Source organism: Hippichthys cyanospilos, chromosome 3, assembly GCF_059441005.1.
Source record: "Hippichthys cyanospilos isolate Australia breed blue-spotted pipefish chromosome 3, RoL_Hcya_1.0, whole genome shotgun sequence".
Classification (NCBI taxonomy): Eukaryota; Metazoa; Chordata; class Actinopteri; order Syngnathiformes; family Syngnathidae; genus Hippichthys; species Hippichthys cyanospilos.
In genome coordinates, this window is record NC_142371.1 from 30,081,272 (window position 1) to 30,106,887 (window position 25,616).

General features: G+C 37.3%; 1 protein-coding gene across 1 annotated transcript; it reads left to right on the plus strand.

Annotated features, from left to right (window-relative positions):
- The first annotated feature begins 645 nt into the window (after positions 1-645).
- On the plus strand, positions 646-21,847 carry LOC148426793 (mdm2-binding protein-like). The gene is made up of 21 exons (XM_088409679.1): positions 646-788; positions 1,153-1,236; positions 1,390-1,463; positions 1,734-1,882; positions 2,805-2,863; positions 3,574-3,718; positions 3,909-4,023; positions 7,059-7,166; positions 10,220-10,314; positions 10,821-10,887; positions 11,006-11,123; positions 11,479-11,658; positions 15,704-15,814; positions 18,404-18,541; positions 19,645-19,738; positions 19,819-19,977; positions 20,295-20,390; positions 20,500-20,757; positions 20,841-20,989; positions 21,471-21,583; positions 21,842-21,847. The coding sequence occupies exons 1-21, from the start codon at positions 728-730 to the stop codon at positions 21,845-21,847; spliced, it is 2,379 nt and encodes a 792-aa protein (XP_088265805.1). The 5' UTR covers positions 646-727.
- Positions 21,848-25,616: the final 3,769 nt, after the last annotated feature.

The window sequence follows — 25,616 nt, forward strand, 5'->3', positions numbered from 1 at the left end:
TTTCATTAGGTTCACTATGTGATTGTAATGAAAATCACAGTTTTTTATGTTTAGGACTTAAATTTCTTGAAATGCTAAATTTGTTAAGTGTAAGACAAATAAGACAATTTTATAAATTAATAAACCTTGGAGTATTCCACTTTTTGAATTAATCCACCTGTACATCAGGCACATCAGGGGCCACAAGCCCCGGAGCTATTTTAAGGATACTGATTGATGTGAGGGGCTACAAGTAATTAACACTTTTACTTAGTAATGCTGTTCAATAATGATGTTAATTTATAACAATGCACTGGTCGTGTTCTCACTAGAATCAAGAGAATAGATAAATGTCACCCGAGGACCCATGATCTAGTTCATAGATAAATTTAACACAAACTTTTTTTTTTTTTTTTTTGCCGTCTCACACAAAAAAATAGTTCAGTTGAAGGCGGGCAAACATCCCGCAGTTGTGCATTTGCAATAGGTACGATTGAAATCTACATGACTACACGAGGGAAAAATAGAAAGGCGTAGCATAAAACATAATCTGTAAAAAGTAAATAAAAAGGTACTACAGTAAGGAGTAACTAGATTTATTTGTTTCCAGTGGGTGGCGGTCGTGCCCTACATGCAAACATACTCAGCAGAAGAAGAACCAGTAGAGGGAAATTTGACAGCAAGCGAAAATGGTTAACAGTTGAAAACAAGCCACGGTTTTACGTTATTATTCGCAAGATAATGCAAAATGGATAGATATGTGTTGGTTGTATCTTTCTGCCAAACAGCGGAAACAGAAGAGTGCAAATGTAAGTTATGTGAATTACCGAGCTATCGGCCTCAAATTCTAACTTAAACTTTTCGACCATGGCCGCGGTGGTGGACGCATTAGGACGAATGGGAGATTTACATTTTCTAATCGTTATACATTTCATATTTACTTCTTTAATGCGGCACAAACGACAATTGCGCGTTGTTGGTCGTCGCTTACTTTTCAAGTTAGGTTAGCTAATTTTTCCTGCATACTCAAATTGTAAAGTGGCTTTTCAAACCCTTAGGCTGTATGGGGTTGTGTGAGTGTACTTAATGTTGTGTGGTTGGTTATCTTATTTTATCGTTACAGAAGCAGACTTAGCAGTAAAATAAAGTTAAGCCTAATGTTGTCTTGCACAGGTCTTGATCAGTTGAAGCAGATTTATGAGCAAATCGCGTTTTTTTCCTCTCAAGAAGCAGACAGAGGAATCTCTGTGCTACCAGGTGTGTTATTACATTATCTATCTATCTATCTATCTATCTATCTATCTATCTATCTATCTATCTATCTATCTATCTATCTATCTATCTATCTATCATGTTTTTGTTTGAGTTGTCACACTTAAAACCATAAAATGTTTTTCACTCTTTGTATAGCGTGTTCACTCAGCGGAAGCCCTTCTGTTCAGACGTGGTACTTTGCTGTTCAGGCTTGCCATGGAGAAATGCAGGTAAAATTTGGCAGTTGACGAAACACTGAGTTACTGTCTGTGCTTGCTTTAGTTTTTGATGCAAGAAATGCTGTACTATGCACAGATAGAAAAAAAAATCATCTAAATGCTTGCTATAGCATAACTAAACCATGAGATACTTGCAACATTGCACAGTACCAAAACCACACCTATGAAATTAAGAATTTGAAGAACTTAAACAAAATTGATGCACCTTTTTATTGAATGAGAGATGAAAATAAATGAGTGCTTTTACTGTATGTGTTGCAGTTTTGCAGCTCTGACTGGGAAGAGGTGGGGGCAGTCCATCAGAGAGCAAACAGTGAAGAAGACAAGCAAACTGCTTTGGAGTTGTGCGCTGGTTCCCTGAGTCTTCAGGAGGGATCGGATCAAAAATGTGATGATGCAACATTGACAGAGTGAGATTTTATTTTCTCTACGGTTATTTCCCATTTTGATTATTTGTGTCAAGGGTTAAGTTGTTGTCTATGTTGTAAACCAAAAAAATATATAGTTATTGTTTTTTTTTTTTATACATACTTTTTGAAAGAGCAAGTCCTCAGATTTTAAAGACTCATTTAGAGTAGCCATTTGATGGTGTTGCTCTTGAAAGCAGCACTACTGTGTCACAGAGAGACCATACTTTGGAAGCATATGCCAAGCGCAGTGAGCAAGAAAATACAATATGCAAGCCCCAAAAAACTATTGTAAGCACCTACCCAAAATTACTGTTTTTCTTCATACACTCAAATTACTTAATGATTTTGTTGCACTGCACTTAATGTAAGTAGCAGTAATAAAAGAGAAACAACAAGAAAAATCTAACTAATGCATTTGACATTCAATTTTAACATGCTATCAAGACTGTTAAGTTGCATGTAATGGTATGCAGTTGGAACTAGACTGCAATTGGCAATCATGTCCACTGGGAGGCATTATCATGCTATACATCTGGGGTGTCAAAACATTTTTTTTGTTGTTGCCTTTTTTCTTGATGTAACGTCCCAATAACCAGTGATGGAAATGCATTAAAATATATTAAATCATTATCTCCTGTTTAGCAGTTATATGACCAAACAATGTTTTAGTGATATTACAATTTAGTAGACATAGTTTTGGAAACACCATGAATGAAAATACACATCTTAGTCATGTCACTCACTTGTTTAGTAGATTTATCCAACTGCAGTGACAGACAGAGTCTACTCGCTCAGTTTTACTTTGGTTTTTAGCACTCATCCCTTCTCCTTTCGGGCAAGGAAAAGTAAAATTACCCGTGTGGCAGAATTAGGACGAAAATCATCACATAAAATCATGTCCTGTTGATTCTTTATTTAATAGGTTGCTCGAGGATGCTGCAGAAGGAGTGCATGCATTGTCAGACAAACTTCCACCTCCAGGTACAATTTATTCCATTTGCTTATTTGGTACTGTAAAAAGTATGCCTTTTTATATGGGGTTATATTTGTGCCACAAACGCGAGCAATCAAAAATAGATTTTGAGCACAGAAAAAGAAGTTGCTCTTTCAAAATTCCTTGGTCTCCAATTCGATTTCTTGTTGTGTTCACTCGGAAAGAGCAAACAAGATCTCATCAACACGGACATCAACAAGTCGATGTGACGCAATCTCATTCACTCTTTCTGGGTGAACACAACAAGCAATCTAATTGGAGACCAAGCTGTCAATCACTGTACTTTTACTGGCTCTGATTGGCTAGTTTTATGGCACATTCATAAAGAGTGTGCCAAACTGAGCGCCCAGAGAGGACACAGCGCGAGTGAGAGTTAGATGTTGAGCAACTAAAAGCTAGATGTTGAGCGAGGGAGGGAGGGCTATTGCGTGTGAGCAATTAGATTTTGAGCAAGGAACTTTATTTTCTGTGCTCAAAATCCCTCGTTGCTCACTCAAACGCTTATCATTGCACGCTCAATACTTTTTATGTGCTCAAAATCTATTTTTGCTCGCTCAAAATTTTCTTTCTGTGCTCAAAATCTATTTTTGCTCACTCGCAATTGTGGCACAAATATAACTCCATATTTTTATAGGTCCCTTTAAACTGTGAAATATGTCCTGTACTCCTATTTTTTCTGCTTGACCCCTTCTCTCAGGTAAAGCATTGTTAGATGTACTGGTGGTTGGCTGTAGTGAGGAGTGTCCAGAATTAAAAGTCCTTCTACCACTGCTTGGAGCCCTTCGACACATGAGCTGCTGGCACTGTGCCAAGATCACTGTCATCACTCAGCATATGACGGGGTGAGGTGCTGTGTTGCTGTCTTTAAACAGCTAGGGAGCATTAGAGTTGTAAACACGAGCAGGTGTGAAGCAGGATTTTGGAGAAGTACTCAATTGGATGTATTTATTTTGTCATATTTATTATTATCTGAAATAATATTGTTTATCTTATAGCATGAAGTAAATGTTGCACGCGTGATCTTTGTCTCAGGTGGCAAAAAACTGCATCGTACCTGAGTGCTGGCCTATTGGAATCCTCTGCGTTAACCAGCTGTATCAATGCAAGTGAACTTTGGAGAGGGGGTTTGGTACTCAGAGAGAAAAAGGTAATGTTGGTTCTATTTTTGTAGACTACATGCAGTTTGAAGTTCTTTTGGCACATACAGTATGTATTTTTCCTGCCCTTACCGTTATGTGACGTATTATGTATTCATGGATGGAAAATATGTTTACCACACAGGAACTTGTTTTGTGTGTGTGTGTGTGTGTGTGTGTGTGTGTGTGTGTGTGTGCATGTGTGTGTGTGTGTGTGTGTGTGTATATATATATATATATATATATATATATATATATATATATATATATATATATATATATATATATATAAAGTTCTTTTTAAGAAAATAAATCAATAAATTCTGCGGGTTCATATCTGCTCCCCTCCGCCTCCACCCACCACCAGCTCAAGTCACGTCGTATATTTATGTTATTTAATTTAACTGTGCAGTAGATTATGTTCAAAATATCTGTCAGTAGAACACTTCGAACAAGTACAATGTTTTTGTGCACGTTACAATGTAGTGTACCGTACAATGTTGTTTACATCCATGCTCATCCAGTAGTGCACTGCAAACGCTTATTCGTGCAAAAACACTACCCCAAAGAAGAATTCTTGATACAGTTGCATTATAGTAACTGTATCATGTATCGTACATGTTGCATTTAAAAAGAAATAAAAAACAAAAACTCACAAACATACACTCTTTTGGAGAGATTGCATCAAGGCCTCTGCCAACGATACGCACAATGCCAGGGTTTGCTTTTTGAACTATTTTCAAGTTATTTTTTTTTATAAATCATTTTATCAAAGCCATTTTGTACTGATATTGAACACGGGCCTGCCCTGTCGCGATACATATTGTTTTTGATTTATCGCTATGCTCTATTACTCAGATGTTTTTGCAGGCAATATGTAGCATGCAAGTTTTTTTTTTTTTTTTTTCCCTGGCCTAATCACTGAGGAAGGCAGGAGAGAATTGTATCCTCTTTAAACTCACTGGCCCGTCTAGTAAGTACTTTGTTGTCTGACTGATATGCAGACTGGACAGCACAGCTCACTGAACCGTGTTGAGTTTAATGGCATCTTGGGTGATTTGGTCAAGTGGAAAGCTCACAAAACTTTGAAAAAAACAAAACAAACTATTTAACAGACCTTGAAAATAATGTATCATTTAGTGATGCACCACAAATTTTTCATATTCCCATTTTTCTACACAGTTTTTGGCTTCATGGGAAGAAAAATGAACTTAAAAAATAGAATATTGACTTCCATTGTCCTTATATTCAGCTTGATTGCAACACTGAAAGAAAATTAATGTAGCGTTTAATCAAGTACCATGTTTTTCACACTCTTAAGGCACACTTAAAATTTCTTTGTAATTAGGTGCGCCTTATATCTGGATGTCAAATTGAAGTTGAATAAAGTTTGACTAATTTGTTTTACTGGCTTGTTTCCCATCATGTATAATAAAACGCCCTACAACCCAATGCTAAATATCCTAAATATGGAACATTCCAAAAATAGATCAATCCATTGAGACTGCTCCATATAATTCACTTTATAGTCTCAAAAATATGATGATTATGGAAGCAGGGAACTGACAATTTGGAGTAAACATTTTTGACTGGCAAATATATTCGAGTACTTGCAAATACGTTCGTACATATTTGCAAATATACACATTTGCCAGTCAAAACGTTTTACTCCATATACTGTAGGCAGTTCCACCCTTCAGTAAGTCATGCTATAACTATGCGCCACACTTAAAGGGAGAGCTGGTTAAAAATGAAATAGTTGGAAAAGTACTAGTATACATTCTTTCTTTAATATGTGCTGTACAGTACATCACCTCAGACATTAAACAAATATATTAATAAAATTCTGAGTTCATCTACTGTATAGTTTGAGAAAGTCTAATTATTATTGGCTCCGGTGTATTCCACGCTCAAAACATTTTTAATATTACATCCTTAATCATATGTGAATGTAGCAAGCACAAAGCTTCTTGATGACCTTTTCCACTAAGCTGCTGCTAGGAGATGTGAGCAAGCTTAGGTTGGCAGTTGGTGAAAGCTGCTCAGCAGGAGAGCACAGGATGAAGGAACTCCCGGAGGAGTGAAAACCTGCTAACAGCCTTGTACTGCACTATGTGTGTTTATATACGATAGGTGTGTGTGTGAGGGGCTGTACATCTGTGCGTGTTTTCCAGCATCAGAGCATATTGTTTGGGATTTCATTCTGAAACTTGCATAATTTAATACTTCAGCCAGTTTATAGATGTGCATTCAAAGATTTTTTCCCTCACCAGTAATGTAGAGAGATTTTTTTTTGTTGGTGTATACAGGAAGCATACTTTAACACACTTTAACACAATTGCTTCAAGAAGAAATGATTTTGTTTTATTTTCAATTCTTTAAAGAGATCAACAGTCACCAAAAAATTGTAGCAGAATATTAATATCACAAAAATAGGACCCTGGCCTGTTTTGTCCACAGACTTGTTGGGCTGCCGATCTGGTACCCTAGGCAAGATTTTACTTTGCGCCCCCATTATAGACAATGTACATTCACTTACAAGTAGAATTTAACATTTCTTATCATTCGTAGGATATCACACAATTTACGTCCCTCTGAAACTAAAGTAACTGACTTACTGTTTTTTGTGAGGAACATATGGAAGCTCTAAAAATCATCTAATATTGCTTGATTATGTCCTTTATTATCCTCCGATCTACTTCACATACAGTCATTGACTTTTCGCCTGTTTATATGATAATCATATTCAGGCTTATACAGCATATATTTTGGTTTACAATTGTTTAGTATCAAAGTTTGTGTGCGTGTTTCATTTTTTCTGTGTCTCTGACATCTCTTGTATTTGTTGATGTATTTGTTAGGCCTGTATCTGACACGACTGGTTGCTTCCAAGAAGTACAATGCAGTATTGCCTCTCTTACACCAAGACACTTTTGACTTTTATCGGATCTATCCCTAGTTCAGCTTGAGAGACTGTGTGAGTTGATCACCTGCTGCCACTTCTACTACATCTAATTTTTTTTTCTCTTTTTATTGTTTGTTTCAGCATGTGTCAGAGCTTCATTTCACTGGCTTTTCTCTACGGGCCCCAGTATATAAATCCAGTCTCGTGGAAGAGCCCCACTTTACTGCAAACCACAAACTACACGCTGAGGTGATTTCACAACACAACTGCCTTTTCAAGCTTCATTCACTCTTGTTATGCAACTCGGGTGCAGAAGAACCTTTAAAGTCAAAAGCCCACCATAAGGTTGTAAACTAAAAATTCAAAAATTTGAAAACATGCTGAAAAAAACAGGGTTTGGAGTAACTTAGTCTGGAACTGAGTTCTTGTCCTCATTGTGTGAGATGTAATGTAAAGTTTTCAAGGCTAGACACAGTGAGCATCTAAAAGCTTGATAGAAAATTGATCATTCTTAGTGATTATTCCTGCGAGTAATCACCCCCCTGCCCCCTCTTTTTTTATCTACTAAGTTTGAAAGTGAGTTGAAGTGAGTTGGTATAAGTGGCCATTATTTATTATTGTCTATACATATGACTTTTTACACAATAACATTTCCTGATAACTGGTTAGCAATTGTCATTACCATTAAAGTGTTAGTGATTACCATTTAAGGTGAACAAACACTAACAACCATTGAGTTCACACATAAAAAATCTTATACAGTACGTACATTACACATGAAATCATGTCCCTAAAGTCACTTGCAAACGATGCTTCAAAGATATTCCTTTATTGTAGTCTTTATTGTAGTTCTTCCTCTTGATGAGCAGACTGGCCCTACTAGTTGAAATTTGAATACTTAAAAATAAAGTCACTACAGTTTGTTTGTGGTGACATGTTTGTGCTGACAGGTTATATTCTTGGATAATACAGCCCTAGTGCTTTTTGGGAAGTTCTTTCCTTTGTTTTGAGAAGCTCCTTGTGCTAATATTGTCTTTCGATAATTAGTAATTCTCCCTTGCCAACAGTGCAACACTACATCCACCTGAAAGAGATGTCTTTGTGGATGCAAACATGGTTCTGGAGAAGCTTCATGGTACATATTTTTAGGTGACCTATTTTGAAGGCGACTTATTGTAAATTTGTAATACATTTATTAGCCATAGATTCTGAAATTTAACTTAATGTTAAGTATTTAAATACCAATTCCATGCACAAGAAAATGCTAATGTAATGTAAATAGCATACTGCGGAATGCAAAAAGTCATGAGCGAGAATAACAACAACCTTGCTTCTTTTCGCAAAGATGTCTGTCAGACATCTTCAAAGTGTGACTACAAAGTAGTAAACCATTATTTCCAATGCAAGTTTATTTTGTTTGTTTTAACAAAGCACTATGATACTCAAAGGTTTGGTTACAATAATCCCATTCCTTTATTTCAGGAATTGCAAGTGTTAAAACCTCCAACATTGTTAAGATTGATGACATCACTGCCACGCTTTGCCCTATAAGAACGCGGGTAATAAGCCCACGACCGACTGTTCAAGCAAGTAATGATAGCTGTGTGTGATTTTTGTGGTGCAGACCCCTGGTGTTTGTTTAAAAGGTGTATATAGTGCACAATCTGAAAGCTGTGCATTTGTTTAGAGCGAACACTGTGTGAGACAAGGTCTTTAATAACAGTTGGTAGAGTGCTGCATTATAATGAGCTTTTTGATGTAGATTAATAGCCATAACAATAAAAATCAAGGGGTGTGTACTGTGCACGCAAAGATATGGTTAGTATGGGGTCTGTAACACACACAAATGAGTATGGGTGTGCATGCATTAGCAAGAGAGATCAGATGATAGCTCAGTGAGGCAGATGGTGGGGATCGGCTTGGCACTCAATTAAAAACAAATATACTGAAGGATAGCAAAACTGTCCCAGCACTGTTGTACAATCTAAATGCTTGCCTGGATTCCTTAAGTAATTATGACTCTTCACTCAACAATGTGCTTGACCACAGTAGACATGGTGACACACTGATGAGCTATGGAAAAACCAGACAAAGTGATCCAGAGACATTTAGAACATACAAATATTGTCTATAACACTTTCTGTCCACACGAGAAGAATTTTATTGGATCAGTTTGGGCATAATGAGGGGTTGCATGTAGGTACACATATCATCAACCAATAAATTATTGTTATGAAGCTGTTTTCTATACCTCTCCACAACAGCCATTCAAAGGGTACGATAATGTATGTGTAAGTGGTGTAAAGGTTTTAAGCATCAGAAAATCTAAAAGGGATAAAAGATTTTTGAACATTTATTTTTCAACATAGTCCATAGCCGTCATAGTATCATCCTTACCCATCATAGTATTCAAGGACTGAACACTTGTTGCTCCTACAGCGCTGAAGCGCTTTTATCCCAGTGTAGAACACATTTTGTTTGGAACATGCATCAACACTTCTTATTCATTATGCTTAAAACTTTTCATTCATCCCACATGAACTTTATTGTAAACAGAAAACAAATGTGGAAACATGAGAACATCTTTGTTTGCTACAGCTTAGTAGGGAAATATAAATGAATTAAACACCTTTGTTAAACGATAAGGCTGTCTTCACAAATATATTTTGCACCTAAGATTTCCAGTTGAACATTTCAGTAATTGCTTTGGCAAATCAGTGTGAAGCCAGATTGCAGACTTAACCTTTGGCAGCCATCTGAGTGACTCCTTAGAAAGTACACTCACTATATTACATTTCTGAAAATAAACATGGCTTGGCCATGTGGGTTTTGATCCTTTTTGATTGTTGGTTGCAATGGCGTTGTTTAGTACTCAGTTGTGTTTATCAGTTTTATATGATTTAAATAAAGACAATTGTCTCACAAAAAAATGTAACTGTGATTAGCTTAATGCACTCACTCTAAGCTCCTAAGAATTAAATTTACTGAATATAATGATTTCTTTGCAATTATCCTCTATAACCCAAATCAGGATATAGGGTTTTTATTACGAAAATGGACACAAGGATTTTAATTGTTTGCAGTTCATCTCTAACAAGTGAAACGAAGCACCTTTTACTTTAACCTTCAAGTCTTTATAAGAGATGGTAGTTGGCTTGATCACCTATAGTAGTAGAACTACATGTACTGTATTAATGACTAACACATTTTCATATGCTGTCTGGACCGGGACAAACAATAATTCAACATTCCTAACTTGTGTGTTTGAGACATGTTGTCATTCCTGCTCTTCATATTTGCAGGTCTTCCAATACTACGCACCGGTTTTAGACCTGCTTCATCTGGTTACTCTGTCAGACCTGCCAAGCCTCCTGATGTCTAGCACACACTTGGAACTGTATCCTCATTTCTGAAGTCTGTTCGTCCATGCAGACTGTGAGATCACCACAAGTGTTTATAAATGTCTTGTACCAATTGTAATTTCAAGGACTTGGAATAAGTTACACTCCATTTTAGATGCAACGCGAGCATGTATATTTAAATTGAGGAAGCCTTTAAAAGTAGGAAAGCATTAAAGAGCCTGCAAACCCGTACCTCCAGGCTAAGAAAATAGCTTTTACCCCAACCTAGCAGCAATAACTGAATTTAACAAATTACTGCCATGTTGCCATCACTTCCTCAACATCATGCCAAAATACAATAAGAGATTTTGCCTTGTAATTGACTAATTAAAATCCCATTTGGCTAAATGAAAATCAGTAATACAGTAGGACATTTTTGGCATGAGGCATACAATATAGCTTCACTTACTTTGAAGCCTGTTTTTAAGTCATTTCAACTTTCTCTCCAGCACTTTACTTGTCTGTCTAGATTTTGTACACCTTAACAAGAAAAAAACCTAAGTGTGCTGTGTGGGAAGTCAGTGAAATCTAAACTTCTTTTGGACCAGCTCAAGTCACTTCGTGGAAAGGTATTGGTCTGAACACTTTAATTTTCTTCCCGATGACAACTTTTACCTTACCATGTGCCAATTCATTTTGTTCAATGAGCATTGTAAGTGAATCAAATATATACATTGATGTGCTCAGGTAGGAGCTTTGTTCAGCCTTTCCTGCGTTGTCACATCCATCGCACAGCCGTCCGCAAGTCAAATGAGCTCCCAGCACTGGAGGGAATCTTTAGCCAGGAGACCCAAGTCTTTACTCAGTCAGTCCTTTCATTACCTCATTAAATGACGAGTTATATCTTGCGTGTGAGAAATAAATTGGTATCTATAGCTACTTTTTTAAAGATGATAAAGCCATCTGTGGATGAGGCAGACAAAACTCGAAAATACTTTTGAGAGAAACCTAAAGCTATATTAAAGATATAAAAGATATAACTTGATTGTTTTCTTGTGGAAATTGGACTGCAAGAAAAAGTTATGGAAAAAAAATGTGATTGAAATATGATCTAAATATGGTAAGTTTCGTGCTGTAGTGCAGATGCAAAGTCCTGTCATGATAGCTTCAACCAGAATAGTATCTCTGTTTTTGGCTGACCCCAATATTTCATCTTGTAGTACCTGATGTTGAGGTCAAAGGAGAGAGGGCTCACTACTGCCTATTGGTCCAGGGATCAGACAATATTGAAGATGGAGTTTGCAAAGTCAGGATGTTGCACTCTGACACTCAAATTAATGGCGCACCCGCCATGGCAACATTCTCAGGCCTGTATGGGCAGAAGCTGCTGTCATCAACAGGTACAGTGTACTGTATGTATTGTCGGTGTATTTTGTGAGACCTCATTATGGCCTCAATATGTTTGTACTTTGATTTATCATTGAGGAAACCACTTTTTTTCACAGTAATGCTTGTGACTCACAATAGTATGATTGTCTGTTATTTTCACCTTCTACCCAGGAAAAGACAAAATGGCAGCAATGTGTGCAGAAATAATTCAGTTGAGCGAGATTAACTAAAACATCAATTGGAAATAAAATCAAATAGAGCATCCGACTCAAAGCACAAAATAAACATATGAATCAATAAATAAGTAAATGGGGAAAAAAGGAGTTATTGCCACGGGAAGTGATGGTTTCAACTGTATTTACAGTTACAGTGCATATAATGCTGCACTGAATGAAATCCCACTTTAAGATGTCAGAGGAAGATGTTTCATTTCATTTAAAAATATAAAAGCTATATTGATTAGTTGTTTTGGGGTTAGGAGTCAACAGTTAATTGAATTAAAATTAGTATAGCTATGTAATAGAATGAAAATCACAAATCCTGCATTTGACTTTTTTTATTTTGGTCTAACAGCAGACTTCATTTTTCATATACAAATAATTTATTCATAGTTTTAAATTTATTAAAGTGCTCAAAAGTGCAGTCCACGTTTACATATTGTAAAGCATTTTTGTTTTTGTAAAGTTCAAGTGACAAATTTGTTGAAATTATTGTATTAATCTGCTTTATCATTTAATGTATTGTTATGTTGATGCAACATCCGTTTAGTAGAAATGTTTAAAGTTTCCATAGTCTACGTTTACACTGCAATGCATGAGGGTTAGGGTCAGGGTAATTTGGGGTTTTGGTCAAAATCCAACTTTTTATGTGCTTGTTCACATTCGTTTGTGCGAAAAGGACAATGTTGAGTGACGTGCACAAAACCCTCAAGCCACACGGTGTTTAAATATATAGTTCATATAGGGGCCCTGATTATCATTTCATATCGCCAGAGTGGTGATGCTGGAGAAGGAAGAAATATTTTGTGGGATATGAAGCGCTGATCCTCATTTCATGGCAATCCCTGCAAAGATGACACCATGTTATTGCCGCGCCTAATAAGTGAACCTTCTGCTTGTATAAAATACTGCTATCACCACAAATGTCAATTTTATGCTTCACTTTTCAAGTTAAAATCAAATTAAAATCAAATTAAAATATATATCAAATTAAATTAAAATCAATTTAAAAAATGAAGTCAACACTGTTACGCTATGCAGAATCACAGACGAAGTATCATAATTCCCCAAATACAGTGGGCCCCCGTGTTACGAACTTAATCCGTTCAGCGGCTACGCTCGTAACTTGAACTGCTCGTATGACGGGCAATCCAAACCTATGTTAATTAGTGAATGTGTGCAACGCGCACAAAAACCTTAGGTAAAAACATCACGACTTTAAACACATATTAAAAATGAGTAACATAATCTACTGTACAGTTAAAATAAATAACATATACAAAGGAAAAATGACATTTACCTTTGGGGCGACGTGACTTGAGCTGGGTGGAGGCGGAGGGGAGCAGAGACCAACCCGCAGAATTTATTTATTTATTTTCTTAAACGGGAACTTTTCTCAAACTAGAACATATCACCGGCGATTTCCTTCTCTTTAATCCATAATAGAAGAAGCCTCTTTGTTGTCGATCGAGGTCCGCCCCCCGGCAAGGAAAGTCTTGCCCTTAGAAGATTGCCGAGCGGTTACGGCCATACTCACGAGCAAGGTTAACCATGCGTGCGCCTCCTTCGCATTTTTTATTATCTCCTGCTTGGTTTCTATTGTCATCATCCTCTTACTTCTTCCTTTACCGCCACTTGCAATTTTAGAAGCCATGTCTAACAGATAAAGTTTGCAAAGTCTTCACAACATTCCTTCCTTCCGTTTTTCACTCATTTTCTCTCCTTCCTTCCGTCCCGACCAGCTGTGCCATCAAGCTAGATAAAGGCGTTCGGCCAATAGCATTTCGGCATTTCTGTGATTGACGTGACGCCGGCCAATAGCATCTCCGTGACTGACTCTGTGACTGACACCGTGACTGAGACAGTGACTGTGACATTGTAAGAGCAATAGTGTTCGAGGTTGCCGTGATGAGCGTCAACTTCTAAATTAGATGACGTAGCATAGCGAAAATAGATGTGCCAACACAATGACCGCCATGTCGTATTGTTCGTAAGACAGAAGGTTTGTGCGTAAGTGGGGGACAAAAATCTCCGCGGTCCATGCTCGTAAGTTGAAATGTTCGTAAAAGAGGGTGTTCGTAAACCGGGGGCCGACTGTATAAGACGCACCCTTTTCCCCAAAAAATTAAGGCCCAGTGTATTGGTGCGTCTTATAAAAGTTAACTTAAAAATTTGATTTAAAAAAGAAAAAAAATTGACACCATTCGATGAAGATTAATATGTCAGTCACATAAACTGAGTTTTGACACACAGATGTGCATTTTTATTTCGGCCGTGGTCTTACTTACAATAATTACCGTAATGGAACGAGGCCAAGGGTGGATGTTAGTTGGCTGTTAACAGCAAGTGCCCGTTGCAGCTAACTGCAGTGCGTGTTATTGGCATTATTTTCAAGAAAAGAAGTGAGCAGGCTAAACCAGCGTCCGATTCCATTATTGTTCACACACAGGAATTGTACTAAATTCTGAAAGGATCATGTATAAGGTATGATGTCTCCACCTGATGAGTGCACCGGTTAGAGAACACAGAAAGATATTCCATTTGACTTTTTTATTAATTGCGGGCTTTTGGCATATAAACACAATCATAAACTTGGTGAAACACAGAGGCTGTGCCACTTTAGGTGTTTATGGTAAAATAAACTCAACCTGTGTCGCGAGGAAAAGGAAAACAACTGTATCGAGCGCATTCAAAGTTACACTGGTGATGTTCACTGACCGCTCATCTGAAACACACTTAACTCGCAACAAATAAATAACATACGGATATGAACACAAGAAAATATGAATACTTTACAAAATATGAGATTTAATCTGTTTTGCTGTACTTTTTACATTGTTGCCAAAGTGTTGGTGCATGTTATACACAGTAACATAGAAAATAGCATAGTTTTATCCCAAAATTATGGGTGCGTCTTATACATAGGAGCGTCTGGTATTTGGGGAATTACGGTAGTCGCCTCACTCCCAAGCACTTTCTTCTACCCCCGCTGTGTGCACATTGGACGTCTGATGACATATAGTTTGGATATGAGTGATGGGCGCTAGTACTATATTTGTGGTCCTGTAATCGATCTGCAATGAGAACGTCTTCGTATAGTAAAGCTTAAAAGATAGTTAGTGTTTTGTAAGTTCATTCTAGTTTAAGTCGAGTCTAGTGTGTTGTAAAAAAAAAAAAACGTGTAAAATGATGCAAATCTATATTGTTTTTAATGTAAGACAATTTTATGAATTACCTATTTTTGTTTAAAAAAAATAACGGGAAGAGGTCCTTGGAAAATAATTGTATATTAAATCGCAAAGGAAAGAAAAAAAATCACAATCAGATTTTTATCAAAAAAAAATTTGGGCCCCAGCAATCACTAATGTGTGCGTTTGGTTCTTTTTTCCACAAGCATCATTTATTGTTTTAATGGATGTGTTTTTCTGCTCCGAAGCTGCACATGATGTTCTGGAGTTTCTACGACTGTTAACATTTAATGCAACCTTCAGAAGACATTTGTAAAGTACTTATAAAATATGACCTGTGCTGCCATGACTCAGCAAACTTTTCACTTTAATCCCAGAGGGGTCGTTGTTTTTACCATCACTGTAGTGTGGAAAACCCATGTCTTGCACTTTTTGGAGGTTCCTTTTCTCACATTTGTGTTTATTTTTGTTTGTCTATATTTTTGTCTTTTACTGTACTGTATATTGCTTTGAGACATCGCCTAAGGAAGTGTCACATATCCCATGAGCCCTTGCCCCAATTGAAAATGATACTGCGCAAATCATTCCCAGCTGGGCTAGTAATGTGCATTTATCCGGCCTTTTTCATTCACCACTTTTTCTCCATCCAGGAGGCACCAGAAGCGACATCCTCTCTCTGCCTTGTCTCCAAGGAGACGGTCTGCTGAGGAGAGAGCGGAAGGTGGCCAAGGTCCAGGCACTGGTGATTAAAGAATACTTCAGTAAGTACTTGTTCTAAAAAGCTGGTGACATACTGAGAGAATGTCAATAGATTCAGAAAGGATGGAAAGTGGGTGATTTACACCTTGAGCATATTACGTTGGTGAAACCCAAAACCCCAACAGTACAATGTAGTGCTCAAAGATGAGAACCTTTGGAGTTTTTTAACAGTAATATTCACATCATATTCCATATTATTTTATACCCTTGTTTTCTGATATAGCATATTAAAGAAATTAGTGCCAAGACTGAATTTCTTGATCAAGCATTTATGTTTTTGTGTCCGTCTTAATTGCTTTTTAACCAGGAAGGATAGCATGAACGGTGTGAAAATGTCATATCACAATAAGCATGACTAATCATTACAATTATCAGTATTTTCACAGTTAATAGAAATAAATGCTAAACAGAATGCTAAATAAATAAATGCTAAACAGAATGCTAAATAGAATTACTGCATGTTTTAGATATAAAAAATGAACAAACAAAAACCCAGAATAACTCCCTACCAAAAGAAACCAGACACAGACCCGTGAAGGCAGGAATACAACTCACAAGGATTAACTCCATACTGAAAAAAAAAACAATGACCTGAGAAGAAATGAAAAGAAACAGGAAACTAAATACATTCCTACTTGATTAGACAAAGATGAACACCTGGACAAGACACTAGTTTTGCTGGCAGGTGATTGGCAAACACAAGGGAGCGGGTTGACAAGTGTTGGTGGACACAATCAAAGTTGACAAACATCAACAACAAGGAAAAAAAAAACAACACAAACAGAACATGAAAGGAACAAGACAACAAGATCTAAGAAGTACACAAAACCATAACAAACACACCACCAAAACATAACAGAATTAAAATAATCCAAGTCACATATCACATTTAAAGAAGTAATAAAAAAGATTGCTGAAAAAATACTAATCATGTTTGATGGTTTTCGCAATGTCATTTTTGTCGTAAAAAGCATGAATTGAATTGTAATTTGAAAACTACAAATTTTCTTCACTGACCACTTGTACTGTATTTGATTTTTTTTTTGTGGGTGGTTTTGGTTTATGTTGTAGCTTTTTTATTATGTTTTTTGTAACTGAACTCTAGAAAGAAAATAGGGTGATAAAATAAGACTTGACTTAATTCAATCTAGATTATTGATGTTTTTCCTTTTATGTTACAAATTAGTAAATTAGATGAATATAAATAAATCATTCAATAAAATTTTTCTGTTTTCCTTATATTGTATAAGTAAGATAATTTTCAAATGCACAAATGTTTCACGCAGTTCTTAAACATTAAAATCCAATGTATTAAGCTGTACTTAAAAAGTATGCTTTATTGTGCTGTACTGTACTTAAAAATGAATTACAACTGCATTACATAAAAATGTATTGACTATTATTTCAGTTAATCTGCAAACCTTTTCTGTAAATTGTTTCATCCTCGCTTGGACGATCGACATGTGTCCATTTGATGTTAATTTAAAACCTAAAAACCTGTGAGTCACGCCTATTGCTGTCGCAGCCAATTTGGAAATTATTTTCAAGGAAGAAAAGGTATATTTCTTTCTTTGAAATCAAACAAGGAGCACAAGAAAAATATATAATTTATTCCAAACTTGAATTTTTTTTTTTTTTTCTTTGCTGATACCTCACCCTGTTTGTCTCGTGTGTGTGTGTATGTATGTGTGTGTTTAATCCCAGTGAAACAAACTAATAGATGCAGGTGAAAACAAGTCCTGGAATTCATTGGACAATATATATTCATTGTCTAATGAGGACGTATGTGATTTCTGAGATATGTCCAAACTCTTGTCTCTTCATGTATTTTCTGTATTGTTTAATTTGCTTATTATGGAGGTTGCAAACTGGAGTAGAATGTTGTCATGCTTAGATGATTATCTACTAGTTTGCCCCACAAGAGATGACTAAAATGATAGAATACAGTAATGTCGTTATAAATTATGCTGATTGAGGTTCACACTCGATAAAAGACTTTGCTTTTTGTTTGCTTGTTAGCGGCTAGAGTGAAATGGGTCTAATACCATCCTTTCAGTGGCCTCGCTCAGCTTCCTTGTTATTGCTTTAGGCACTTGCTGGTGCATAGAATGACTCGCAATATCATTAATTTACAGACACAGAGCAGACAAAGATAGTGAAGCTACAGTGGAGTATTGTAAGATAAAAGAAAATGAAGTTCTTCAACCTTGAGGAAATAAACTCGGGCTCCGCTTTGACACGACTGCGTGGAGAGCTGACGTACCACAGGGCTAATTGAAAATTGCAATATATACAAAGATTTCACATGAAAGAGAAGGGGCCGCGTGTCTAGTCGCAAAAGTTGTAAAAACTAGTTATGAATTGTCAATTTTTGTTACTGTCAGAGGCTTTACTGAAAAAAAAGGTTATTTTAGTAAAAAGTTCCACAAAAACTTCGACAAAACTGCATTGTATCACACTGAGGTGTTGCTAGAAACAAATTATTTTGCTAGCACATTTAATCTAATGCCCATAATAATGTCGTTGTTACATGATTGCAAATGTAAAGTGTCCACAAAAGAGTCAAAAGGCCAGTCTGTTTGTGTGTCCAGGACAGAAAAAGAAATCAATACCACCTAATGACTTGAAGGCCATTCTGAGCATGGCTAGAGAGCAACACTTGAGGATGACTGACTCCATGCTTCCCCGGACCTTTTCCCCTACTGACAGTATGGCCACTAATCACCCAGGTACAATTACCCAAAACACATATTCAGACTTGCTTTTGCATTCTCTTTCTGTGTGCTCACTTCAGCGATGCATTTATTAGCTCTACCTCTCTGTACTTCAAACTGAAAGTAAGAATAAGAAGGTCAATACAACTTTTAAAAATGCATTTATACTTACAACTCAAGCGCTTCACATATCCTAAATATTAACAACCATACAATTAGAAAACTACTGACCTTGTAATGAGTACTGTACTTTATTTCAGCTGCCAAGGAGGCTATGCCATTATCACATTTTGCTAGTTAGCAAGATTATATCAAAATTACTCAGCTCTCATTCATAGAAAATTATGCAGAGGTGGGGCATTGGCAAAGCGGGAGCCATTGCATTTTGCATTTGATCAAGTTAGTGTCACGCAGCACAGTGGAGGAGTGGTTACACACTGGTGACCCTAGTGAAGATGAGTGGCTATAGAAAATGGATAGGTCCCCAATTTCAGCATAAATAGCCGATGCAAAGCATGATGGACATTTTTACACTAGTTAATGTGCACCTCTGAATGCTTTAATTAGCTTTGTAGGAACTGTCAAAATGACTCACAACCTTGGGTAATCTTTGTACATGAATCATCCCCTAATTTGAATCCGCTAGATATATATATTTTTTTACATTTTCTGCACTCTGGGTATTCCACATACTGTAGTCTGATTTCCCAAACACACACAAACATTTAGTTGTCATACATCAGTGCAGTGCTCACATTTTGGGCATTAAGATTTCAATTCAATATTCTGTGGGTTAAGCATCTTGACCTGGCTCGAGCTAAGATTTTGGATAGCCGGTAGATAATGTATTCTTAAGGAGGTGCCTTGGTGCTTTGCTGTTTATGATTGCACCAGCTGTCTTTTGTTGTTCCTTTAAAATGCTTTCCTTGGATAGTGAATGAACAGAGATGTGCTGCTTATTCTATATTTCTTTTCAAATCATTTTGTTCTTACCTCGTGAATCAGAAGGTTAAGATGTATCTCAACACCAAAATAACTACTTAAATCATTTCAAAGCTAAAAAACAGTGATTTGAGTTGTGAACTTGCTAACCCAGGTTCAAATATATTTTTTAATAGCATTAGACACAATGTCCCTGGATCAATCTTTTTGGCCCGAGAGGTGTGTCCTCCTCAACATTGAGAATCTACAGAAAAGACGACAGAGGAGAAGGTAAAGCATACCTCGTGGCATATACAGTAAATGATCTGTTCAAACCATTGTGACTCATGTGGCTCTGTATTGTGTCTTAGACTCGGCTTGTTAGGTCCCGGCTCCAGTGACAGCCTGCTGGGCCCTAAAGATGGTCCAAAGGGTTCCACTACCTCACTGGATGCCAAGGAACTTTTAAAGCACTTCACACGCGATGGCAAGCCAACTAATGAGCTGCAACCTCTGCCCCTTATTAGAAAGTGAGACAACAGCGCTGCTCCTCACAATATAAAATGTCATTTGAGTCAGAGACAAAGGGAAAACATGACTTAAAAATAAATAAATTAAAGATGACCCAATTGTTGTTGGCGGACAGAAAAAAAAAAAAAACACACACGAATACCGTGTTACTGTAGTTCATTGTTAAGACTACGCTCTCAAGGTGAGAATTTTATTTTGATCATTAAGCTGCCTCAGTAAAACTCATGTGACCTTTAGTGGAATACCAGCCGGTGGGAAACTTGATTCATTGTGTCTGACCGACCATCTCATTCTACTTTGTGCTGTTTTTCCTCAGTCATAATGTGTTCCAGTTGTCACCAGACTTGTGTCCCAGGAGTATCAGTGAGATGTCCTTCAAAAAGGCCACAACCTCTCATTACCACGGCATAGAGTAAGTATCTACCCCCTCAAATTCCTTTGTGAGGTGGTGATTGGATTCTTTTCATTGCACTTTTTGTTATTTAACAGTCTGTTGGCTTCCTATCTTTGGTTTTATATAGCTTCTGCCTGGATAACCAGCACTCTTTGGACCGAGACCAGGCTTTTGTACGACTCCAGTCCCGTCTCATTCGCTACGAGACACAAACCACCTGCTCAAGGGAACCATTACCGTTTGCGACCAGCCCCGCCCCCTCTCCCGCGGTGATGTCAGAACCAGGAAGTGTACCCGATGGAGAGACTCTGCAGAATGCTGATGTAGCCTGGCTCAAACGCAGGTCCTGGGACACAGATGTTGTGGGAGGTTATCCTCGCAAGAGGTAGATTGGAGGCAAGGATTAATGCACAAAATGATGGAATCATTTTTAGTGTTTGACTGAATCCCTTTAAATGAATCATACAGGCAGGCCAAGTCAGAGGGCAGTGACTCCGTCTGTTCTCAGAGCAGAGGCAGTAATGCGACACACCTTACCGTCAAGTCAAAGCAGCCCAGCAGATCCCAGTCATTGTCCTCTTTCAATTCTTCCTATTCTACTCGAAGAACATCATCTGGTAAAGACAAATCCTCACAACCTTCACCGAACCATCCAACAATCAGAGTATAGCTAGCTCAATTGAAGTTATAGTCTGAGTTTGGTCAGGTGACTTTGACAAGCTGAGCAATACTGTAATTGGCCTGAGCAACTGGGATGTCAGTTTCAGTCAACAGCAAGTGGCATAAAGGTTGCCAAATGACATGACTGAAAACGGGTGGATTTTGCAGCTTATTTCATATTACACCAGTGCAATCTGATATGTTTATGGTAGTGTTTAGACTAGTGGCTGCATAGAACATATGTTAAAGAAAAACATAATTCTTTTTTCAATTGTAGCTCGTAGTTTGTTAAAAAAAAATGGCCAAACCACGGCTCGTAACTCGCAAAACTTGTAACTTCAAACACTTAAATCAAGGTAGTTTTTTTACACAACATTTATGGTATCTCCCTATAGACACAGTTCCATCGCTTTATGGTTTGCTTTGGTTTTTTCTCAGGTTTACCAAATCAGTCTTCAGCCGACAAGCATAAAGCACCTGAGCCGAAGTATGATCACAGGCTGACAAACGATAAAAATGTCAAGGAATCGCGTTCCCAGAAACACAACAGGGTGAGTTTGTGCGTGTTGCTTAATAAAATGAATAGAATTCACATAGTTCCATTACTCACAGTATGCTACAGTATTATTGTTACCTAGCACGTTGTGACTCCTTTTGAATGTTGCTTTCAAAATCTGCAGGGAAAAAAGAGAAATAGTAACAAAGGATTACAAATTTATAAATGCTTTCACACTTTGTATCGAGGAAATACATTCTAAGAAAAAATGATAACATTATGCAGACCCCATGAAAATTTTCATGAATCAAAGCCTTAAATCACGTGCACACACACACACCATTTCATACACTGAAGGCTCACCTAACAAATTATGTATGTTTTTCATGTTGTCACTTACAATGCTTACAGCTTTTTTACAGCCTTCACATACAGATAGGGCTGCACAATTATGACCAAAATAATAATCACAATAATTTTGGTCAGTATTGAAATCACGATTATTCATCATGTTTGGTCAAACACGTCTATTTATTGCCCTTTTTTTAAACATACATAAACAAGGCTTCAAGGCTTGATACTTACAAATAATAATAATAAACTAAAATAAATAAATACTATAAATTATTCAAACAAATGGCACACAGGGTAACAAGGCTAACTTAATTGCTGAGTGCAAAGCAATGAAAAAAAATGAAGCCTAGTTAAAACCAAGCACATTATTTACTTTTAAGTAAATTTTAATCCATTAGCAGTCAAAATGTCATTTTCAGTCATTTCAAACTGAATTTATTCTAATTTTTTGCCAATCGGATTTTTCTAAATGGGTCTCAATTGATAGCTAGCACTGTAAATTTTAGGAATCAGGTGAGAAACTCGACGTCATTTCACACTGGTAAATAATATATAGTGGACCCCCGTGTTTCAGCGTCCCCGGCTTACGTTTTTTTTATGTTGCGACGTGGAATACTGAGTTTTTTCATCCTCTCTTTATGGTATTTTTCCGGCTTTGCGACAACAACAACTGTCATGACCCCAGGGGGTTGGCTGTATTTTTATTTTTTTTCTCCATCTGCAAGTGTTTTCAGGTAATTAGGGCCCGAGCAGCTACCGCTGCGAGAGCCCTCTTGTTTTTCTCCAGATTATTATTATTATTATTAGGGCCCGAGCAGCTACCGCTGCGAGAGCCCTCTTGTTTTTCTCCAGATTATTATTATTATTATTATTAGGGCCCGAGCAGCTACCGCTGCGAGAGCCCTCTTGTTTTTCTCCAGATTATTAGGGCCCGAGCAGCTACCGCTGCGAGAGCCCTCTTGTTTTTCTCCAGATTATTATTATTATTATTATTATTATTATTATTATTATTATTATTATTATTATTTACTGTGCAGCGCTTTTCCATTTTTGAGGGCCTAAACATGCACGAAAAGTCACCAAAATTTGCACATTTGTCGGGCCCGGTGAAAAATTGGATATTTTCGTGTTTCCCAAAACAATGCAAAAAAAATGGCTCTGCAGCGCCACCTAAGGTTGAAAAAGTGCACCTGGTCCCGGCCCGTTTGACCTAGAGCTACGAAAATTTTTAGGCATATGTAGGACCTAGAGACCTACAAAAAAGTCAGCGCGAGCCATGTGCTCAGATGTACAGAAAAAGAGTTATGAATTTTTGAATGTGCATTTTTGGCCCATTTTTGCACGTTTGCAGGTCCCAAACTGCTCCTTGTTTCTCCTAAACGCTTTACTCAATCACCTTCAAATTTGCTGTGGTCCATATTCACACATAGGGGCACAAGTGGGCAAAATTTGGTGCAGATCCGCTGACATATATGATAGGGGCGTGGCTTCAAATTATGTGTTCAATTTTTCCTTCGCCAAGAGTGACATAAACCTTAATAACTTTGTTGTACTAGCTTAAAAAAATCTAAAACTTCATAGATACATGGAAACTTATGTCTTTAACACGTTTGAAAAAAGTTTTTTTAAATACCTACTAGCGCCGCCTAGTGGTTGATTAAAATGTTATTTTTTACACTTTCATGTATTGTGCTCAGTCTGTTTGAGTAAAACAAATGAAAATTGGTCAGAATATCATTAAGACATGGAATATTAAGGTTTCAAAATTTTACGACATTTCGATAATGGGCGTAGTCTGCACGCCACCTCAAAGTCAGATGACTCGCCAAAATGAAAAAAGTGGCTGTAATTGGCCCCAAAATGGCCTTATGAGTGGAAAATAGCCTCTCACTCCCGGCCCGTTTGACCTAGAGCTCCAAAAATTTGTAGCCTTATGTAGGACCTCGACCTCTACAAAAAAGTCAGCGCGAGCCATGTGCTCAGATGTACAGAAAGAGAGTTATGAATTTTTGAAGGTGCACCTTTAGCCCGTTTTTGCTCATTTGCAGGTCCCGAACTGCTCCTTTTTTCTCCCAAACGCTTGACCCGATCGACTTCAAATTTGCTGTGATGTTTGATCTGACTGTGAGGCACAATTGTTCAAATTTTCGGGATGATCTGCCAACAAATATGTTGGGGGCGGGGCTTCATATTATGCCTTTGATGATTACTTTGCCACATGTGAAACAAACCTTTATAACTCAGCTTTACAAGCTTAGAAAAATCTGAAACTTCACATACACATGAAGACTTAAGCCCTTAACACAAGTGTTTAAAAAAATCTTCAATTGCTTATAAGGCCATCTAGTGGGAAACAAAAATGTCAGTCTGATGTCTCGCCAAAACGAACAAAGTTGCTGTGTTTGGTCCCAGATGGTCTTATCTTTTCTAAACTTCATATATTTGATGGGTTTTCAATGCGGAATACACCTATCAACGTATTTTTTGTTATAGTGCGAGCGCCACCTAGTGGCAGCCAAAAATAGAGCATTTTTTAAACGTTTTTATGTGTTTAGCTGAGCCCTTTGATGTAATATCGCTGAAATTAGGTCTGAAAAGCCTCTAGACAGCCCTGCTGACCTCCACCAAATTTTACGAAGTTTCGATAATGGCCGTGGCCTCTACGACCATTTTCATTCCGAAGCTTTATCTGTCCAGTAAAAGTTGCTCTAATTTGACCCAGATGATCTGATCTTCTCACAATTTCACACATTGGATGAAAATATTCTCCTGAACATATCGACAAAAATATATTCCAGTTTAAAGCTAGCGCCACCTAGTGGCTGCAAAAAATGTCATTAGTCGAAAGATTACAGTCAATCCTGTTTGGTTTGACCTACAGCTATGAAACTTTGTAGGCAAATGAAGAACTGCAAGACCTACAAAAAAGTCAATAGAAGTGATGTGCTAGGATGTACAGAAAAATTGTTAAGAATTTTTTTAATGTGCAGTTTTGTCCCATTCTTAGACATTAGCTGGTCTCAAACGAGTGCCTTTTTCTCTTAAACGATTCACCCCATTACCTTCAACTTTGGCATGAATCATTATCCAACTGAGGGGCACACATAGTCCAAATATCGTGAAGATCTCTTGACAGAAAAGATGGGGGCGGAGCTTCAAATTATGTTTAATACTTCCTTCGCCAAGAGTGACAAAAATCTTAATAACTCAGCTATGACAGCTTCAAACCATCTGAAACTTTCCTGGGACTTTAAAAGTCATGCAATAATACAGCTATGTGATAAACTTTCAAATCATTTACAGCGCCACCCAGTGGCGGACAAAAATCTCATTTTTTATACTTTTATGTACTGTGAAATGCCTGTTTGACTAATTATTATTATTATTATTATTATTATTATTTACTGTGCAGCGCTTTTCCATTTTTGAGGGCCTAAACATGCACGAAAAGTCACCAAAATTTGCACATTTGTCGGGCCCGGTGAAAAATTGGATATTTTTGTGTTTCTCAAAACAATGCAAAAAAAATGGCTCTGCAGCGCCACCTAAGGTTGAAAAAATGCACCTGGTCCCGGCCCGTTTGACCTAGAGCTACGAAAATTTTTAGGCATATGTAGGACCTAGAGACCTACAAAAAAGTCAGCGCGAGCCATGTGCTCAGATGTACAGAAAAAGAGTTATGAATTTTTGAATGTGCATTTTTGGCCCATTTTTGCACGTTTGTAGGTCCCAAA

Excerpts from the sequence above, each read along its gene's own strand:
- LOC148426793 (XM_088409679.1), top strand. The coding sequence starts at position 728 with ATGGATAGATATGTGTTGGTTGTATCTTTCTGCCAAACAGCGGAAACA. Across the intron at positions 1,237-1,389 it reads AGGAATCTCTGTGCTACCAG|CGTGTTCACTCAGCGGAAGC; the intron begins GTGTGTTATTAC and ends CTCTTTGTATAG. Across the intron at positions 19,739-19,818 it reads AAAAGACGACAGAGGAGAAG|ACTCGGCTTGTTAGGTCCCG; the intron begins GTAAAGCATACC and ends ATTGTGTCTTAG.